The sequence below is a fragment of the Hippopotamus amphibius genome, chromosome 6 (genome assembly GCF_030028045.1).
Source record: "Hippopotamus amphibius kiboko isolate mHipAmp2 chromosome 6, mHipAmp2.hap2, whole genome shotgun sequence".
Classification (NCBI taxonomy): domain Eukaryota; kingdom Metazoa; phylum Chordata; class Mammalia; order Artiodactyla; family Hippopotamidae; genus Hippopotamus; species Hippopotamus amphibius.
The window spans coordinates 144,889,790-144,906,815 of record NC_080191.1 but is presented as its reverse complement, the minus strand read 5'-3'; the positions used below and the strand labels follow the sequence as shown (position 1 = coordinate 144,906,815).

Genomic DNA, 17,026 nt, shown 5'->3' with positions numbered 1-17,026 from the left:
CATGGCGCCCTCTTTCCTGTGGCCTCCCCCCGACGCCTGCTTCAGTCACAGCCACAGCCACAGCCACCTCCAAGCCCCCTCAGACCCAAGGCCAAGCAGGTTCCTACCAACAGGAGCTTGGCTGGGACGGTCCTTCGCGAAAGAGCCTTAAATTCTTACCTGTAGATTTCTTTTAAAATGCAATTTAGCACATTGCTAGGAAAAATGTCCTAGCTAAAATATATAATATCTGTATTCTTTATTAGACTCTTTAATTCTGGGCAGATATTTTGAGGTTCAGAGATCATTTGATCACTTTCTAGAGTGATTAAAAGGGAGGAATGGCCTCTGTTCACTGTGGGGAAGGGTAAACATGCAGAAGTAACGTTTAGTCTTGCATCAATTACTTCTAGCTCAGGCAGGTGAGAGCAGTCACCAGTACAGTGACTTTAATCTTCATATAATCATGAAGTCACTCCTCACTTTCTTTCTCTTTTGTCTCTCATCAATTAGCCACCTAGTCCTACCAGTTTTTCCCTTGAGAATCTGTCCCTTCCTTTTCAATGTCCCAACCCTCACATCTTCCTCTCTGAATGGTAACTACTTTCTCTTGGATCTCCTGGTTTGCAGTCTTCTCTCCTTCAACATAAGTGACACACATTGCCATCCAGCTCTCCTAAAACACTTTTGCCATAGGACTGACATATTCAAAATATTTCAGAAGTTTCTTATTGCTTACCAAATAAAGATGGAAAAGCCTAGTTCATCAAGCCAAGTTTTCTACAATCTTATCCCCAAGTCCATTTCCAAACTCATTTCCTACTATTTTCCAGCTTTATTGTCCTCCAAATCAGGTTTGCACATAACTTCCAGGGTTAGGGAAAGGATATCTTGTTTCCTGGAGTTAAGTAGCAGGTAATTGTGTGACTCCAGATTAATTTTAGTTTTCTAAGCTTCAGTTTTCCACGTCTGCAAAAATATGGGGAAGACTAGCATCACAGGCTGAATTTGGTGAGGAATTATGTTTGAAGCTCATAATGTCTTATAAAAATAATGGTTTCTAAGACTTTTAGACCAACATAGGCTTTCTTATTGATGTAGACCCCTACCCTCTTATCATGCTACCCCAGGCAAACTTAACTTTGTTCTGATGCCAGCCAAGCCCCTGACAGCAATCCTAAATAAACTAAATGATTTCAGGTCCCTCCCAGTTCTAACATGTTGTATTTCTATGAGTCAGACTTGGCACCATTTGTACCCACCTCCCCCAACTCCATTTTTCTCGAACGCATATTCGCCTCATTTCAAGGGTGAAAACACAGAGAAGATGTTGAAGGTATCAGGAACAAACTTTACTTTTGTGTCAAGTTAGCCTGGACTGTGATGGGAGATAATGAGTCGGTTTGTGAAGGATTTATGGAAGGCGATAAGAGCGAGAATCCAATATTTCATTATTTTGACCAAAACATCAGTTTCTTCATCAGGCACAGGTGGAAGCCAAAAATCTAACCTGCCCTTTCAGGCATTTCTCTCATAACAAACTGTAATGTTGCCACCCAGGAAATCACTTACCCCTGAAGGTGGTAGTATCCCAACCATTTTACAAATAAAATACCTTTGTGCTAGGAAATTACCTTCTTCATTGATGAGGATGATTGGAGTTAAAAGTTATAGAACTGGAAAAACTGGAACAATCATCCGATTGACTGGGGAGACCTCAAGCTTTATTGTCTCTAATAACCTGCCCCCAAATTTGGTAGCTTTCTTTGTGCAATAGATACCCCAGAGTTATTAAACTCTGCCCTGTATTGTTTGTTAGAGTTCTATCGATCTACTGCTCTTTCAATTATTTCTTTTTAAAGCAGCTTTCAAACATTTCCTTGAAGTTGGAAGCCAAAGGTTGTTTCCACTGTGAAGAGTTCTATTAAATTGGGTTCTTTTTTTAAAAAATGAGACCTGGTTGGTGATTGAAGATACATCTTAGCGGCTGAGAATTAAAGTCTGCAATATCTGACAGCCCAGGGATGTTGGCGTCACTTGCCATTTCAGAGCTTGTTCTTTGTCCCCTTGCTGGATTTGTAACCCCTAATGGCAGTGGCTGAATTAACTTGCTGGGGGATTTTCAAACAGAAAGAATCTATTCTTCAGAAGAATTCTGCCAACACTTTGCCCTTTTGCTTTGTTTAATTGGGAGGAGTTAAGTCCGTCTCTATCTGGCAATCAGAGCCTTGGGAAGTTGCTGTTTATCGCATACTAGCTAACCTTTCTTTTCTTAGGAACTCTTCCTCTTTATATAGTTGGGCAACTGAGATCAGCTGAAGTAGTCTTGATGGGTGTTTCAGGATCTAATCTAGAAAGAGGGTCATTCTTATCAGAATGCTTTTGAAATGCACTTGTTCTCCATCTCACGAAACAAAACAAAACAAAAAAACACTTCAGCAAAATTTAGGGCGATGAACAAGGGCTATCTGTTTTCTTCTTGGTTTGAGGTGATGGGATTTCCCACTGTTTCCCATCCCCTAGGTCATGCTCCGTTCCATTTACGAATAGTCACTTGCGAGAGATTGGGTGGTGTGGATGATCTATAAAAGCAAAATGTGCCTTATCTCTGCAGAGCCGTGGTAGCCTCTACATGAATGGCCACCATGGTCATCACTAGGGCTCGATTTTGCTGAGCAAGAACCTTAGCACATGACTTGACTGGTTCAACCAGGGAAGGAGGGAGACCACTGGACTCTTTTTTACACATGCTTATTTTCAGTTTACTCCTAGATTTTATTCCCCTGTCATCTCCTCCCATTTCTTCAGTTCTACAGTTCTCTCCAAACCTCAACTCTCCACCTGTGCTCCAAATACAATTTCTTTTTCCTTGTGTGGCTGCCACAATTACCAATCACCCCCCCCTTCACACACACACACACACACACATAGATGCCAACACCCTTACTTTCTCAATTTTTCACTTCCTATTCAGATTTCTTCCTTTCTTGCCTCTCTACAAGCCCCCTAAACCAGTGTTTCCCACAGTAACACTGGCCCTCGGATCATCTGCAACAGAATTGCCTATGATAATCAGCAAATGCAGATTCCAGGGCCCCACACCATACTAACTATATCAGATTCTTCAGGCGTGGTGCCTGGGAATCTGTGTTTTCCACACACTTCCAGGTGATTTATTCACACATTAAAGTTTCAGAGCCAACTAAACCCTGCCTTCTTTAATTACTGATGTAACCCTTTCTCTTTCTTTTGCTGATGAACTCTATACCTGTTACACACGTGGCCTCCACAGCCTCTGGTCTCGAGACCGTCCTTCCTAATTCCCCATAATTTCTTATTTATTTATTTATTTTTTCCATTAAAAATTTTTTTTACAGTAGGTCCTTATTGGTTATCTATTTTAAATATAGAAGTGTGTACATGTCACTAATTCCCCCCAATTTCTTGTTCTTTGAAAATACTCTCTCAGAGGTCTCCAAAGGGAAGTGCTAATTTACCTCTAATAGTACTATCTAATATCATTTTATTATTATAAAATAAATTAATATAATATATAATATAATTATTATAATATAACATTTTCTTATATAAGCCAGTGCTTAGCTGCAAATAAGTATGTCAGAGTTAAAACATAAGAACATATTTAACTCACACTGTTAGAAAATGGTGTTATTTTAATCACCCTTTGTCAGTTGAGTTTGAGTGAAAGAAGAAGGGTATTGGGGGGTAAAGTAATGCAGTTGAGAGGGGGAAATGGGCAGGTGAATATATCTAAAGCAACTTTTCTTAATGTTACAGTTGTACGATAGATAATATATCTGCAAGTCTGCAAATACAGAGGTAAGATAGCCAAGATACTTGATGTTTTATAAAGACTAAATACTCACTGGAGCAAGAATTATGTCTAATATTATTTCATCAGCTTATGGAAGATACAGAAAAACAAGAGAAATGCACAGTCTCTGTTCTTACAGGACTTATAATCTATTGAAGCTACTTATAGAAATCAAACATTATGTATATCAGGGGCTGCAGATAAAAATTTCTTCATCTGTCGCACCAGTCACTTGTAAAATCTGATAGGGTGAAAAAGGAATGGTAAAACATTGGTTATTTTACTAAATTTAAAATGCTTAGTGAAAATACAAAATGAGACTACCTGGTTTATTTAGATTCTCTTTTTACACTTTTTAAAAAAACCAATGTAGGATTAATCAGCTTAAAGTCATCCATTGAAGTGACAGTGTTATTCATGACCATAAAATTCCAGCAAAGATCATTGGTTAAATAAATTTAATAATATCCTAACGTTGAAAAGATATGCAACTTTTAAAAAACTTGTTTGGGGTAATGTTTAATAACGTGGCAGGAAGAAAGGCTCACAGTATCAGGTGAAAAAACTCAAGAAACACAATTGTTCATGTAACTTTGTAAAGAAGTATATACATGTTTTTCAAAAAGAGAGTAAATGGAAATAAAACTCACCATGACTGTTTCTGGATAATTGAATTACAGGTTCTTCTTTCTGTTTTCCAGTATTTAATACTGAACATTTATTATTTGTATAGCAGCTATAAGAATATGCTTTTAAAGGTGGCTTCATTGTATTAACAACTCTATGGTCTTGAAAAAGGAAATTTTTCTACTTCAGAGTAATACAGTTTTTTTATCCCCAAGTAATGTCTTGTGATCCTCAAGAAACATCTACTAGGAGCATGTACACGAAGACCACACACTTCTGTTCCTTTACCTTCTCTTACTCTTGGGCAACGCAGCTGACTTCCTTGGATGTCATTTTGTTCTACCTTGTGCCAGGTGAGATACTTAAAAGAATCTGATGGAAGCTTTAAAATAAGAGAGAAGAGAAATATTATCTGGCAGTATATAGTTCACTAACTTTTATGTGTACAAGTAATAAGAACCCATCCCAAACATTCAGCCAGATTGAATTCCAGTTACCTAATGGTGTGCTCATAAATGTTATCTTAGTCCAATCTAAGTTATGTATTCGTATTCAACTTTGTATCTCCAACACCTGCAACTGATTTATGTTTGATGGCAGATGACAGCAGAAATAAATATATGTACCCATTCACGAATCCACTTTACACCACCTCTGATAAACTGTCCTTTAATATTTATAAAGGCATCTCATTCCATTTTAGAATAGTTGTAATTGTTAAAGGCTGTTCATTACATGCACCCCAAGTTATCCCTCTATGTTAGCCCCGTTGCACAAGTTCTGCCTTTTGAGGTTACACAGAAGAATCCCTCCACATGTGACTACTATTTTAAGTGTTTGATATAGCTGTCATCTTCTTTGTCACTTAATTATTACTCACAGATCATGGTTTAGAAATTATTAAATATCCAGAAAAAACATGGTTCTCTGTGGGAAGAGTTCCATTTTACTGACATTGATCTTAAAGTGTGTAGCCAGTATTGAATGAAATATTTTAGGTCTGGTCATCTTCCTTGTTCTGGACAGTATATTAATGACCAGAGTATGTGCCAAGTTCACACCTGGGGCAGTTTTCTGTTGTTTACTGTTACTGAGGTTGTAGTCAATCAATATTCCCGGGATCTTACATAGCTTATAATAGTTTCAAGGTTAACACAAACAAAAAGGCTTATTACTTAGAAAAGAATATTATGTTAAATACATACACCATAGATACATTCTTCTGTTAGCCAGTGTTATACGTATATATATAAACAAACCCTGAATATTTGATTTGAAGAAATGTCATTACAGTATTTGGAACAACTGCATTTGTCTCACAGAGCAGCATTTTGTATAGTGTATGCTTTGCTTGAGCTGTACTACCTTGTGTGACTGATACTAACATGAAAACAATTTCCACCATTAAATATGCTTATGAGGCTCTGCATTAAACTAAGCTAAGCATTTCTCTTACTACGGGACTTCTCTGAGCCTTTAGTATCTTAACATGTATTGTGAATCTGTACCACAAAGTGTTCCCCTGGACTTTTAAACCATAGAACCTTTTCTTCTTAGAGCAGCACATGGGACTAGTGCAGCTATAAAGCAGAACTTTGGGAAAAGCTGCCTCAAAATAAGTTGGGAAGAGATGGCTTTTTAATAATAATTTACCTTTGATCTTTTACCTTCTTCACTTACTCATTGAATGACCTTATTTGTTCCATAAATATTTCATTATCTTCATCTTAAAAACAACAAAAGCTCTCTACCTTATTAACAGCAACATGCTGGAGCACTTCTTTGAGATAATCTGAGGATTTGATAACATACTTTCAAGGAATTCACTCATTCTTCAGAACTGTTCTTTAAAAAAGAAAGCAGAACAAATATACTTCAGATTATTGAAAAATGTAGTCCTTGGCCTATTCTTCGTTGTTCAGTTTGCATGTTTATGGAAGCTTCTCTCCCCACCTGCTACGTGCTTTTGGAAATTTTTGCTTGCTTCTGTCATAGAGTAAACATTTCTTAGAAGTTAAGTTCCCTATAGCTACCACACCCCATTGCCTTTCTGAGCTATTTTATGAGACTCTTGCTGGGAAGAAAAGAATCTAAGCTAAAGCTGTATTTGAGAATGACGTTTCCATTTTCCAGCTGACATCTAATTTTGTACAAAAACCTGTCTGTTTTTTACAGGAGTTATGTGGTTGATTTGGGGATTTCTGACATTGTAGGAAAATGAGCCTTTGCATTTCTTTGTTTATATCTGTGTAAGGCTGTCAGTGTGTTGCAGTTATGTGAACATCTTTTCTTCTTAAATGAATAGTGAATAATTGTGTCTTACCCTGTTCTTTTTTCTTTTTTAATTCTGATGGACCAATCAATTAACCCATTGGTTCAATAAACTTTTTGAGTATTTTGAATTTCAGTTCACTTATTCAAACATATATATTGTACCCTTGCTACACGTCCAGCACTTTGTCAGACACTGAGGATACGAAGTTAAATAAAATATGGCATGTATGTTTGAAAAACTCATTTTCTGTACTTTGGGAGGCAGATATATAAGTAGCTCATCTTGATCCAGTGGGATAAGTGGAATAATTGTAAACGAGGGAAAGGAGAAAAAGCCTGTGTGCTTCCACTTGGGTCCATTAGAGAAAAGTCTTGGAGGTGGTGAGTTTAGGAGGAGAAAATTTTATCTTGTGGACAAAGGACATTCCGGAGGGAGAGGAAATAAATCTTAGACTAGGGACAGAATCTGACCTCAGTGGGGGAAGGAGGGGCGCCATTGTTGTGTCTCGGTTCATTACCTTTCCTACTCATCTTGGTTTCTTGTCTTCCTTCCTGCACCTCGGATTCTTTCCCTTTCCTCTCTGAGTTGGGACTGAGAGTATCAACCTTTTATTTCCCCCCCGATTACAAGGATAGGTTTAAGAAGTGTATATGCTTATTTACAGATTCAGTGCAATCCCTATCAAATTACCAATGGCATTTTTCACAGAACTAGAACAAGAAAATTTATGATTTGTATGGAAACACAAAAGACCCTGAATAGCCAAAACAATCTTGAGAAGGAAAGACGGAGTTGGTGGAATCAGGCTTCCTGATTTCAGGCTATACTACAAGGCTACAGTGATAAAGACAGTATGGTACTGGCACAAAAACAGAAATATAGATCAATGGAACAGGATAGAAAGCCCAGAGATAAACTATGGTCAACTAATCTATGACAAAGGAGCCAAGGATATACAATGGAGAAAAGGCAGACTCTTCAATAAGTGGTGCTGGGAAAACTGAACAGCTACATGGAAAAGAATGAAATTAGAACACTCCCTAACACCATACACAAAAATAAACTCAAAATGGATTAAAGACCTAAATGGAAGGCCAGACACTATAAAACTCCTAGAGGAAAACAGATGAAGAACACTCTTCGACATAAATCACAGCAAGATCTTTTTTGATCCACCCCCTAGAGTAATGGAAATAAAAACAAAAATCAATAAGTGGGACCTAATGAAACTTCAAAGCTTCTGCACAGCAAAGGAAACTATAAGCAAGATGAAAAGACACCCCTCAGAATGGGAGAAAATATTTGCAAACGAATCAACAGACAAAGGATTAATCTCTGAAATATATAAACAGTTCATGCAGCTCAATATGAAGAAAACAAACAATCCAGTCCAAAAACGGGCAGAAGACCTAAAGAGGCATTTCTCCAAAGAAGACATACGGATGGCCAAGAGGCACATGAAAAGCTGCTCAACATCACTAATTATGAGAGAAATGCAAATCAAAACTACAATGAGGTATCACCTCACACCGGTTAGAATGGACTTCATCAGAAAATCGACAGACAGTAAATGCTGGCCAGGGTGTGGAGAAAAGGGAGCGCTCTTGCACGCTTGGTGGCCATGTAAATTGATACAGCCACTATGGAGAACAGTATGGAGGTTCCTTGCAAAACTAAAAACAGAGTTGCCATATGACCCAGCAATCCCACTGCTGGGCATATACCCAGAGAACACCATAATTCAAAAAGACACATGCACTCCAGTGTTCATTGCAGCACTATTTACAATAGCCAGGACATGGAAGCAACCTAAATGTCCATCAACAGATGAATGGATAAAAAAGATGTGGGACATATATACAGTGGAATATTACTCAGCTGTAAAAAGGAATGTAATTTGGACATTTGTAGAGACATAGATGGACCTAGAGACTGTCATACAGAGTGAAATGAGTCAGAAAGAGAAAAACAAATATCGTATATTAACACATATACATGGACTATAGAAAAATGGTACAAATCAACCGGTTTGCAAGGCAGAAATAGAGACAGATGTAGAGAACCACATATGGACCCCAAGTGGGGAAAGCAGGTAGGGTTGAGGGGGAATGAATTGAGAGATTGGGATTGTCATATGTACATTACTAATAAGAAAAAAAATGTCAAATTGTACACTTTAAATATATGCAGTTTATTGTATGTTAACTGTATCTCAATAAAAGTTTTTTAAAAAAAGAAAAAAGTTTATATGCTTATTAAAAAGTGTTAAATCTAATGTAAAATACATTTTTAAATGTACCATTAGGTAAAGGACAAATCAAAAATATTTACCAAGGATGATATTCCAGAATCCGAACATGAAGAAAAAGTTCTGTTCCTCGAGAGAGCAGATGTAGTATGTGACTCACTCAGATCAGAGCCGTAGGATGAATTAGATGGATGGATCTCCTGACTGCTTGTGTTTTGACCTGAGAAGCTGAGTGAAAGAAAATGCTTAAAGTCTTTAAATGTAAATATCTTTGTATAAAGCAACAATAACAACAAATTGTAAGCACCAGCTTTTCCATTTAGAGGAGAATTAAGTGATACCCTAGGAATTCTGTCATAGTCCTAAGCACATTTTTTTATGTCTAACAGTCGTGTAAGACAGATTCTCCCCCAAGGTAAGGGTATCTACGTAGATCGCACGTCTTAGAAAAGTGAATGGTATACACGAATACATACTATTAGCATGTGAACGAGCCCTAATATTGGAATGTCATTCCTAGTAGAGCTACCACTGCAGATTTGGCACAGACAAGCCTTAAACTTCCTATGGGTTTCCCATTGATCTGGACGTTCAATTTTCCCTAAAATTTCCCCCAAACCTCTTATATTTCCTCAAATTGATGGCAAACATATTAAAAAGTCAGGTTTTTAAATCAGTTTTCCTCACTTTGAAATACTACTCAAGGGACTTCCCTGGTGGCTCAGTGGTTGAGAATCCGCCTGCCAGTGCAGGAGACACAGGTTTGATCCCTGGTCCAGGATGATCCCCCATGCCGCGGAGCAACTAAGCCCATGTGCCACAGTTACAGAGCCTGCACTCTAGAGCCCGCAAGCCACAACTACTGAGCCCAGGTGCCACAACTACTGAAGCCTGCATGCCTAGAGCCCATGCTCTGCAACAAGAGAAGCCATGGCAATGAGAATCCCATGCACCGCAACGGAGAGTAGCCTCTGAAGAGTAGCCCCCGCTGCCTGCAACTAGAGAAAGCCTGCATGCAGCAATGAAGACCCAGTTCAGCCAATAAATAAATAAATAATAAAAAATTAAAAAAAAATACCAAACATTTCACTGCACGACAGTCCGATTCTCTCTGTATTCCCATTGTTATGCCTTTGAGATATAAAATGTCTTTTTTGCTCTCCTATTTATTATTCACTGTTATTCTTGCACTTTTCCCTTTCTCCTCAGCAATGGTTATGTCTCTCTTTCTGTAATTGGTGCTATACATTGTTTTAAGCCAATTTAAAAATAATTTCTAAGTATGCCTTTTCATGTCAAGTAAAACTAGAAATTGTATTTATTTCTGGCCTCTTTTTACTCCTGATGGATTATTTTTTCAGGCTCTAAGAATCTCAAGAGACAGCATTTTATATTTTATGGTACAGTTATTATGTAGCTCTGTAGCAATTTTGCTTACAGGAAACTGACACATCTCTTGTATATTGAAGTTGCCATCATGAAGTACAGTGTAGAAATGTCTTTCATTTTTCATTTATTAACTAATGTGCTAAAATAGAAGAGCATAGCCCTTATATCGTATTCTAAAAATAGCACTACTATGCCATTAAGAAAATAAAACAACTATGCCCTATTATCAAGGAGAAAATTATTCCTCCATCTACCACTAAATAACACATCAAAGATTTGGTCTTAATTATGTGAAAAAGTCAGAAAGTATATGCCTTTCCGATCATTCCCACTTGAGCAATTCTTTAATAATTGGGATGTTGTTTCTTGATGTTACCAAAGATACCTTGCCATGGCAACAAATGAACAAATATTTGAGGAACAACTTTACATTTTGCAAAATTCATTACTCCCGCGGCAGGTAAATCCTGCTATCTCTAACCAGATTTTTGGCCAGCAATCAGGGAGGAAAAACACGGGGCAAAATGAAATAGTATTTCAGCGGATGAACAGAGGATAAAAGTTGAGCTGACTTTTTTTGGTTCACGTGTCTTTATGAAAAGATGCTAGCCGTTTTCTGCCAAAATGAAATCAGGAAAATAAGGATAATGAACATGACTGAACCTTTCTTCATGACTGGTTTTCTGTGATTCTAAACTTCAGTGATGGTGACACAGTGATGAGAGGCTGACTTAATAGAAAAACCTGGAAGTCTCCCTCTCTCTTGTTTTAAACGTAAAGTGTGAGAAATGGTCTTACTTTGCTTAAAGCAGAGCACAGGGGAAGAATAAGTTCATATAACCAAAATATCTGATAAGAAAGATCCAGTTGATTGGGTTTTCACTACACTTCTCTTGTGTAGTGCTGTGAGACCAAGCACAGTATCTTCAAGGTAAAATCACGTTTGCAAGTAACTGAAAATCATCTCGTCGTCTTAGTTTACATTAGATGATTTGAGGGTTTAAACTAGAAGAACTGTTTGTGCCATTATCCTGACTAGTACTAGACATTTGTGAATAATATAAGGTAATTAAAACTTTGGTAACACAAGTAAAAAGGCAGCTAACATCCCTACTATTTCTTTCTCTCTTCCCATCCCCCCCCCCCGACTTTTTTTTTTCCAGCCAGAATGGAATGAATTGAATTTGGTCTAGAGTTTCAGTTAAGGACAGATTATCTGAGAAGATTCTAACCAGTAGATGACTAGTCTGACCCTCTTTCAGTGTGATATCTTTTTGTGGGTCCCAGAGGCTGGATTCTTCCTCTCACATTCATTTACTCCTCCTGGGTGCCACACTAGAGAGCAGTGGTGAAGGGCAGTATGCCAGGATCTTGTAAAACCTTTGGGGCATTCTGAAAATCTTCTTTGTTCCCTTACTTCTATCTTAAATTCTATATGGAAGTTTTCTCTGGTCTGATTTTGTTTTTCATTTTTATTTATTTTATTTATTGGCGGTGTTGGGTCTTTGTTGCTGTGCATGTGCATTCTTTAGTTTCGGAGAGCAGGGGCTGCTCTTAGTTGCAGTGCACGGGATCTAGGTACGCGAGCCTCAGCAGTTCTGGCACATGGGCTCAATAGTTGTGGCTCACGGCATCTAGGGCACAGGCTCAGTAGTTGTGTTGCAGGGACTTAGTTGCTCCTCGGCATGTGGGATCTTGCCAGACCAGGACTCAAACCTGTGTTCCCTGCATTGGCAGGTGGATTCTCAACCACTGAGCCACCAGGGAAGCCCCTCTTTGGTCTGCTTTTTGAGGACAAATATCAGCAAAGAAAGATAATTTCTGATCCTTTAGTTTTAAAAAAAGAAAAATAGAGCATCTTCAAACTTCTACACCATCTGCTTTAATGCACACATCACTGATGTCAAAATTGCAAGACCTGTAAGTCTTAGGAATCTAAAACAGCTACTGCTGTGACCTTGGGTCACTTAGCACCTCTGGTGGTTCCTCATTTTTAATATTCAGAAGGTGATGTGGACTCTGCCTGAGTAAAAACTTTTTCTGTTTTGTTTTGCAACATTATTGCCATCATGACAACCATTACTAATATAATAATTTTATAATTAACATTTCTTGAGCACTTGCTATGTTCTAAGCATTGTACTAAGAACTTTGTGTAGATTAACTCATTTGATCATTACAATGACCAAAGTGGGTAACATTATTATTTTGATTTTAGAGATGAGGAAACTGAGGCCCAGAGAGGTGGCATAACTTGCCCAAGTCACACAAGTAAATGACCAAGCGTCCTTAATTACTGGGATTCAAATAAGATTCGGATAAGTTACTGTGATTCTTTAAATAACTGTAAATCTGTATCATTTATTATGGTGCAGTTGTTATTCAGGAAAATCATTAATATTGATTATTCTTATTCTGATTGCTCTACTGAACTACAGATAAATAATTTGCTAGTTAATAGAACATGTAAATCTTAGCAGTGACTATTTACTGAAAACAAAAGGTAAGCCTTTAGTAGTAGAACCTATGAGGACACCATTCCAGATAACATGAAGCTGTTTTGAAAACCCTCTCCTATCTCCCCTCCCCCAAAGAAAATAAAACCAGACTTGCAGTTTAGTTGGTATATCGGTTTACTCATTTTTAATCTTTCTGCCTGCAGTGAACCAACAGTTATCATAAATTGCAACTCTAAATCCTTATAAAAAAGAAATTAATTGTATTAACGCCGCAGTATAAAGCTGCCAGAGAGCAGGTGCCATGGGTAAAGCTGTACAGCATTTGTCAGGAGTGATTTATAGTGTTTTTAAAACAGGTGGTATTATCTGAATTGGCCATCTATTCTTGGTTTTAAAAAAGTGTGGAATGACCAACAAGAAGGACTCAGCTGAGCTGAGATTGCAGGACAAAAAACAACAATGATATAACATCAATGCATGAGCCCCTTTCATTGGAAGATTGCACTGTCGTTTACAGTCAGGGATTTAAAAGCCTCATAAATTGTCGACTGCAATGGGGTGCGATCTGTTTAATTAAAATGTCAAGTTGGTGATTACGTAGCTTTGTATGGAGAGTGAAGGAGGAAGTGGCAGATGGCCTAGTTTCTGAGGTGAAGCCAAGCTCCTGAGGTGAAGGAGGCTGTACTGAACACACACCATCCAGAAGACCAGGGGGCTCCTGACAGACACCCAGTGTTGTCAGAACTGCATTGCCTGTGACTCCATTTCTAAATGTTCCATTTATAGTCAGTGCTGCCTCATGAGAGCTTTGCATTTAGAAAGGAAGAAAAAGCTCAGTTGTATTTTTCAGTTAGCAGAGGACACTCTCCAAATCCTCACGTGTTCTCTTTCTCCCCACAAAATACTGAGCCAGGTTCTCAAATCTAGTGAGATCTTGCTAAGTCCAGACACTTTAGGTTGTTGGCTAGACGAAAATTACTGTGGGCTCTGGAGCATTAAATTTGGGTGAAAGGAAATATCAGTCCAGCCTCTTCGATTTATTTGACCATTCTTCTTATCTTTTAAAATCTAGAATCCCCACCCTCTCTATGCCTATATTTAAATGTATTCATTTGTGAAATAGGTGGTGATTGTGCTATCTACATGCTAGAGATGGTGATGAGGTAATATAAAGTACTGGGAAAGGAGGTTTCATGAAATCAGGAAGTCATTTGGTATTATAATGTGTTAGTTTCTGAAATGGTAAATTTGGCATGTCAAGTTCTTAATGTTCAGATTTCTGATAACTCTAAACTAAGTTCCCAGAACTAAACCCATAAATTGAGAAAATAATCATATAGCAATGAACTGTTCTAAAAAACTGTGTGCTTTACCGATATCCCCCAAATTTTAGTACCCAAAGCCCAGAACTGTAACAGATATATCTGAAATTATTTAGATTTTTGATTCTAAAAGCATAGATCAACTAATTATAATTTTTAAAATATATACAACTAAAATTGTCATTTCCCTATTTCTATCTGAATGGGTCAGATTTTAATTTTATGTGACCTTGTATTCTCATGCATTTTGCTTTTCCCCGTTGCTCCAGCCACATGTGCATTCTTATAAACACAAATAGGCCCCCATATTAAGGTATAACAAAAGTAAAAGAACAAACGTGTCAAACTTCTCTAGACGGAAAGCTTGTAAACTTCAGTTCCCGTTAGTGGGTTCACTGACATTTATAGAAATAAGAAGTTATATTCAAATACCAGAAACAATGAAGATAGAAAGAGATACCTCTATGTTCCCTGTACAAAATTATACTTAGAAATTTTTAGAACTTTATAGTAACCACATATATAGCTGCTAGTTAGCAGTTTCCCAATACTTGAGGAATGTTTTACTACTCCCTATGTTGGTACAATTTTGGAAATTCAACCACATACAACACTACAAGGGAGAAGAATCTAGACACTAAAGGACAACATGTGATTAGGTAGATCTGGCGAACAGAGATAGAACTATAAAATTCCGAGTGAAATTGACAGTATATTAGGAAAGTAGCATGACTAAGACTCGTTACATGAGGTGCAGAAATATAATTGAAAAAATACTGGCACTAAGAAAACTTCTTTTTTGTTTTTCTTTCCTTCATCCCTTCCTCCTTCCCTCCCTCCCTCCCTCCTCCTCTCCCTCCTTCACTACTTCCTCCCTTGCTTCCTTCCATCCTTCCTTCCTTCCATCCTCCTTCAAAATTGGAAGGTTAAAGTTTAAGTTGTAGCTGGGACATCACTTTTTACACTGTCTCTAAGATAATTTTATAAAACTTACTACTTTAAAAATAATAGTACTGATCTTAAAGATAATTTTTTTACAGAGTTCACAAGTAAACGTCCTCTTGGTATAGTGTATTCAAGAGTGTTAGCAAGTAGGAAAAATAAAGTTTATAATTGTTCACAGAACTTCTACCCATTTAAAAACTGTTTCAGGACTTCCTAGGTGGTGCAGCGGTTGAGAATCTGCCTGCCAATGCAGGGGACACGGGTTCAATCCCTGCTCCAGGAAGATCCCACATGCCGCGGAGCAGCTAAGCCCGTGCACCACAACTGTTGAGCCTGTGCTCTAGAGCCTGTTAGCCACAACTGTTGAGCCCATGTGCCGCAACTACTGAAGCCCACGCACCACAATGAACAGTAGCCCCCACTCGCCACAACTAGAGAAAGCCCGTGTGCAGCAACAGAGACCCAATGGAGCAAATAAATAAATAAAAATAAATAAACAAATAAATTTGTAAAAACAAAAACAAACTGTTTCACATGCCCACTTCTAATTACGACATAGTTTTTAACCTTAAAATCAACATAACATCTAGACACTGCTTGAGACGTACACAGTTTGCTAACAAAAATAAAACTTCTGTAATAGAACTGCTTTAGCCTCTAAACCGCTCCCTAAGCATAATTCCTATCTGAACTATAGGCAGTAAATTTAGGGAGCTATAAATACATTTCACACACTCATGAAACCACAGTGTATTTCATCCTGAAAACTGAAGGTGCGAATCTCACTTTTTTAAAGATGAGAGCCAACCTAAACACCAATATAAGGACAAAAAATTCAAGCAACTTGCACCCCCCCCGCCCCACCCCCGCCAATTGTATGTTGTCTAATTATCAGCATGCTTTGAGAAACATTTACGAAACAGCTATAATGTTTAAGAGGGAGGAAACAAGGATTGGGTTTTGGTCTCTTATTTAATCTTATTTGTGGCTTTACTGATCTAGTAAAAGTCTTGTTTTGTGCTAGTAATTTCATTTAAATGTAACTAATAGATATGAACTAATATTAACTAATAATTAATGGATATTAACTCATAGATATTTCCTTTTGGCTGTCTTGTCTATTTCCTGCTGAAATTCACACAGCTCTCTTACAGAGCCCTGTGTAGCCATAACTTTACCACTACTAGACAGGGGTCGAGCTCTCTCTGTTACAGCAATGAGCACCTGAATTGCATTTGTAGCCTGTTCCCTGCTATAGGGGAGACGGTGGCTTTTTTCTCCAAGCAGCCATCATCAGTAAGATAGGTAGCCTGATTTTACATTTTTAAATGAAATTCAGTCCAGGAACACTACCTATGTTTGTTTGTTTATTTCCTCTTAAGGAATGACTAAGGCTACTTTTTAACATTTCGTTTGCTTACCTTTCCGACATGTCTTGCTGGTGCATAAAGTTCCTCTAGCCTTCATAAAGCTATTTTTCTGAAGACATTTTTCATCTTGCTCCCAGGAGGGGCTATGGGAGCTGTCCACCAAGAATCTACAGCCTCCTTTGGGGGTCTTCCATGTGTTCACGGTGACCAAGGAAACAAGCTGTTACCTAGCAACCTGGCCCTTTAGGAGGTATTGTTACCAATCTCTCAGTGCTCATCAAAGGAATTCCTGTGCTCCTGGAGCAGCTAATGGTGATCATTATTTCCAGGGAGTTGCCTAAACTGTGGTACAACTGAACCTTGACTACAGAAACATAAATTATAGCACAGGGAATAAACGGCCCTAGCATCCCTGAAATTGTGCTATCTTCAGCTCCCTTATTTCTTGAATTGTTTGCATCTGACTTGGGTTTAGTTGAAGTGGTACTCGTGCAATGCATCCCTCAGTATTTGGTTTCATGCTTTTCTTCTGCAGTTTCAGAACAAGCAGAAGGAGCAAAAGGGAAGTTATCTAATT

At 37.9% G+C, this 17,026-nt stretch overlaps 1 protein-coding gene across 1 annotated transcript in view; it reads right to left on the bottom strand.

Annotated features, from left to right (window-relative positions):
• Window positions 1–16,617, bottom strand: part of LOC130855934 (uncharacterized) — a 28,869-nt gene extending 12,252 nt beyond the window's left edge. The window contains exons 1-3 of the mRNA XM_057740034.1: window positions 16,501–16,617; window positions 9,048–9,192; window positions 4,730–4,823 (exon numbers count right to left, since the gene is read on the bottom strand). Of these exons, the coding sequence (XP_057596017.1) occupies window positions 4,730–4,823; window positions 9,048–9,192; window positions 16,501–16,526 (265 nt within the window). The 5' untranslated portion in view covers window positions 16,527–16,617. The remainder of the gene's footprint in view (window positions 1–4,729; window positions 4,824–9,047; window positions 9,193–16,500) is intronic.
• Between the last annotated feature and the right edge of the window lie 409 nt (window positions 16,618–17,026).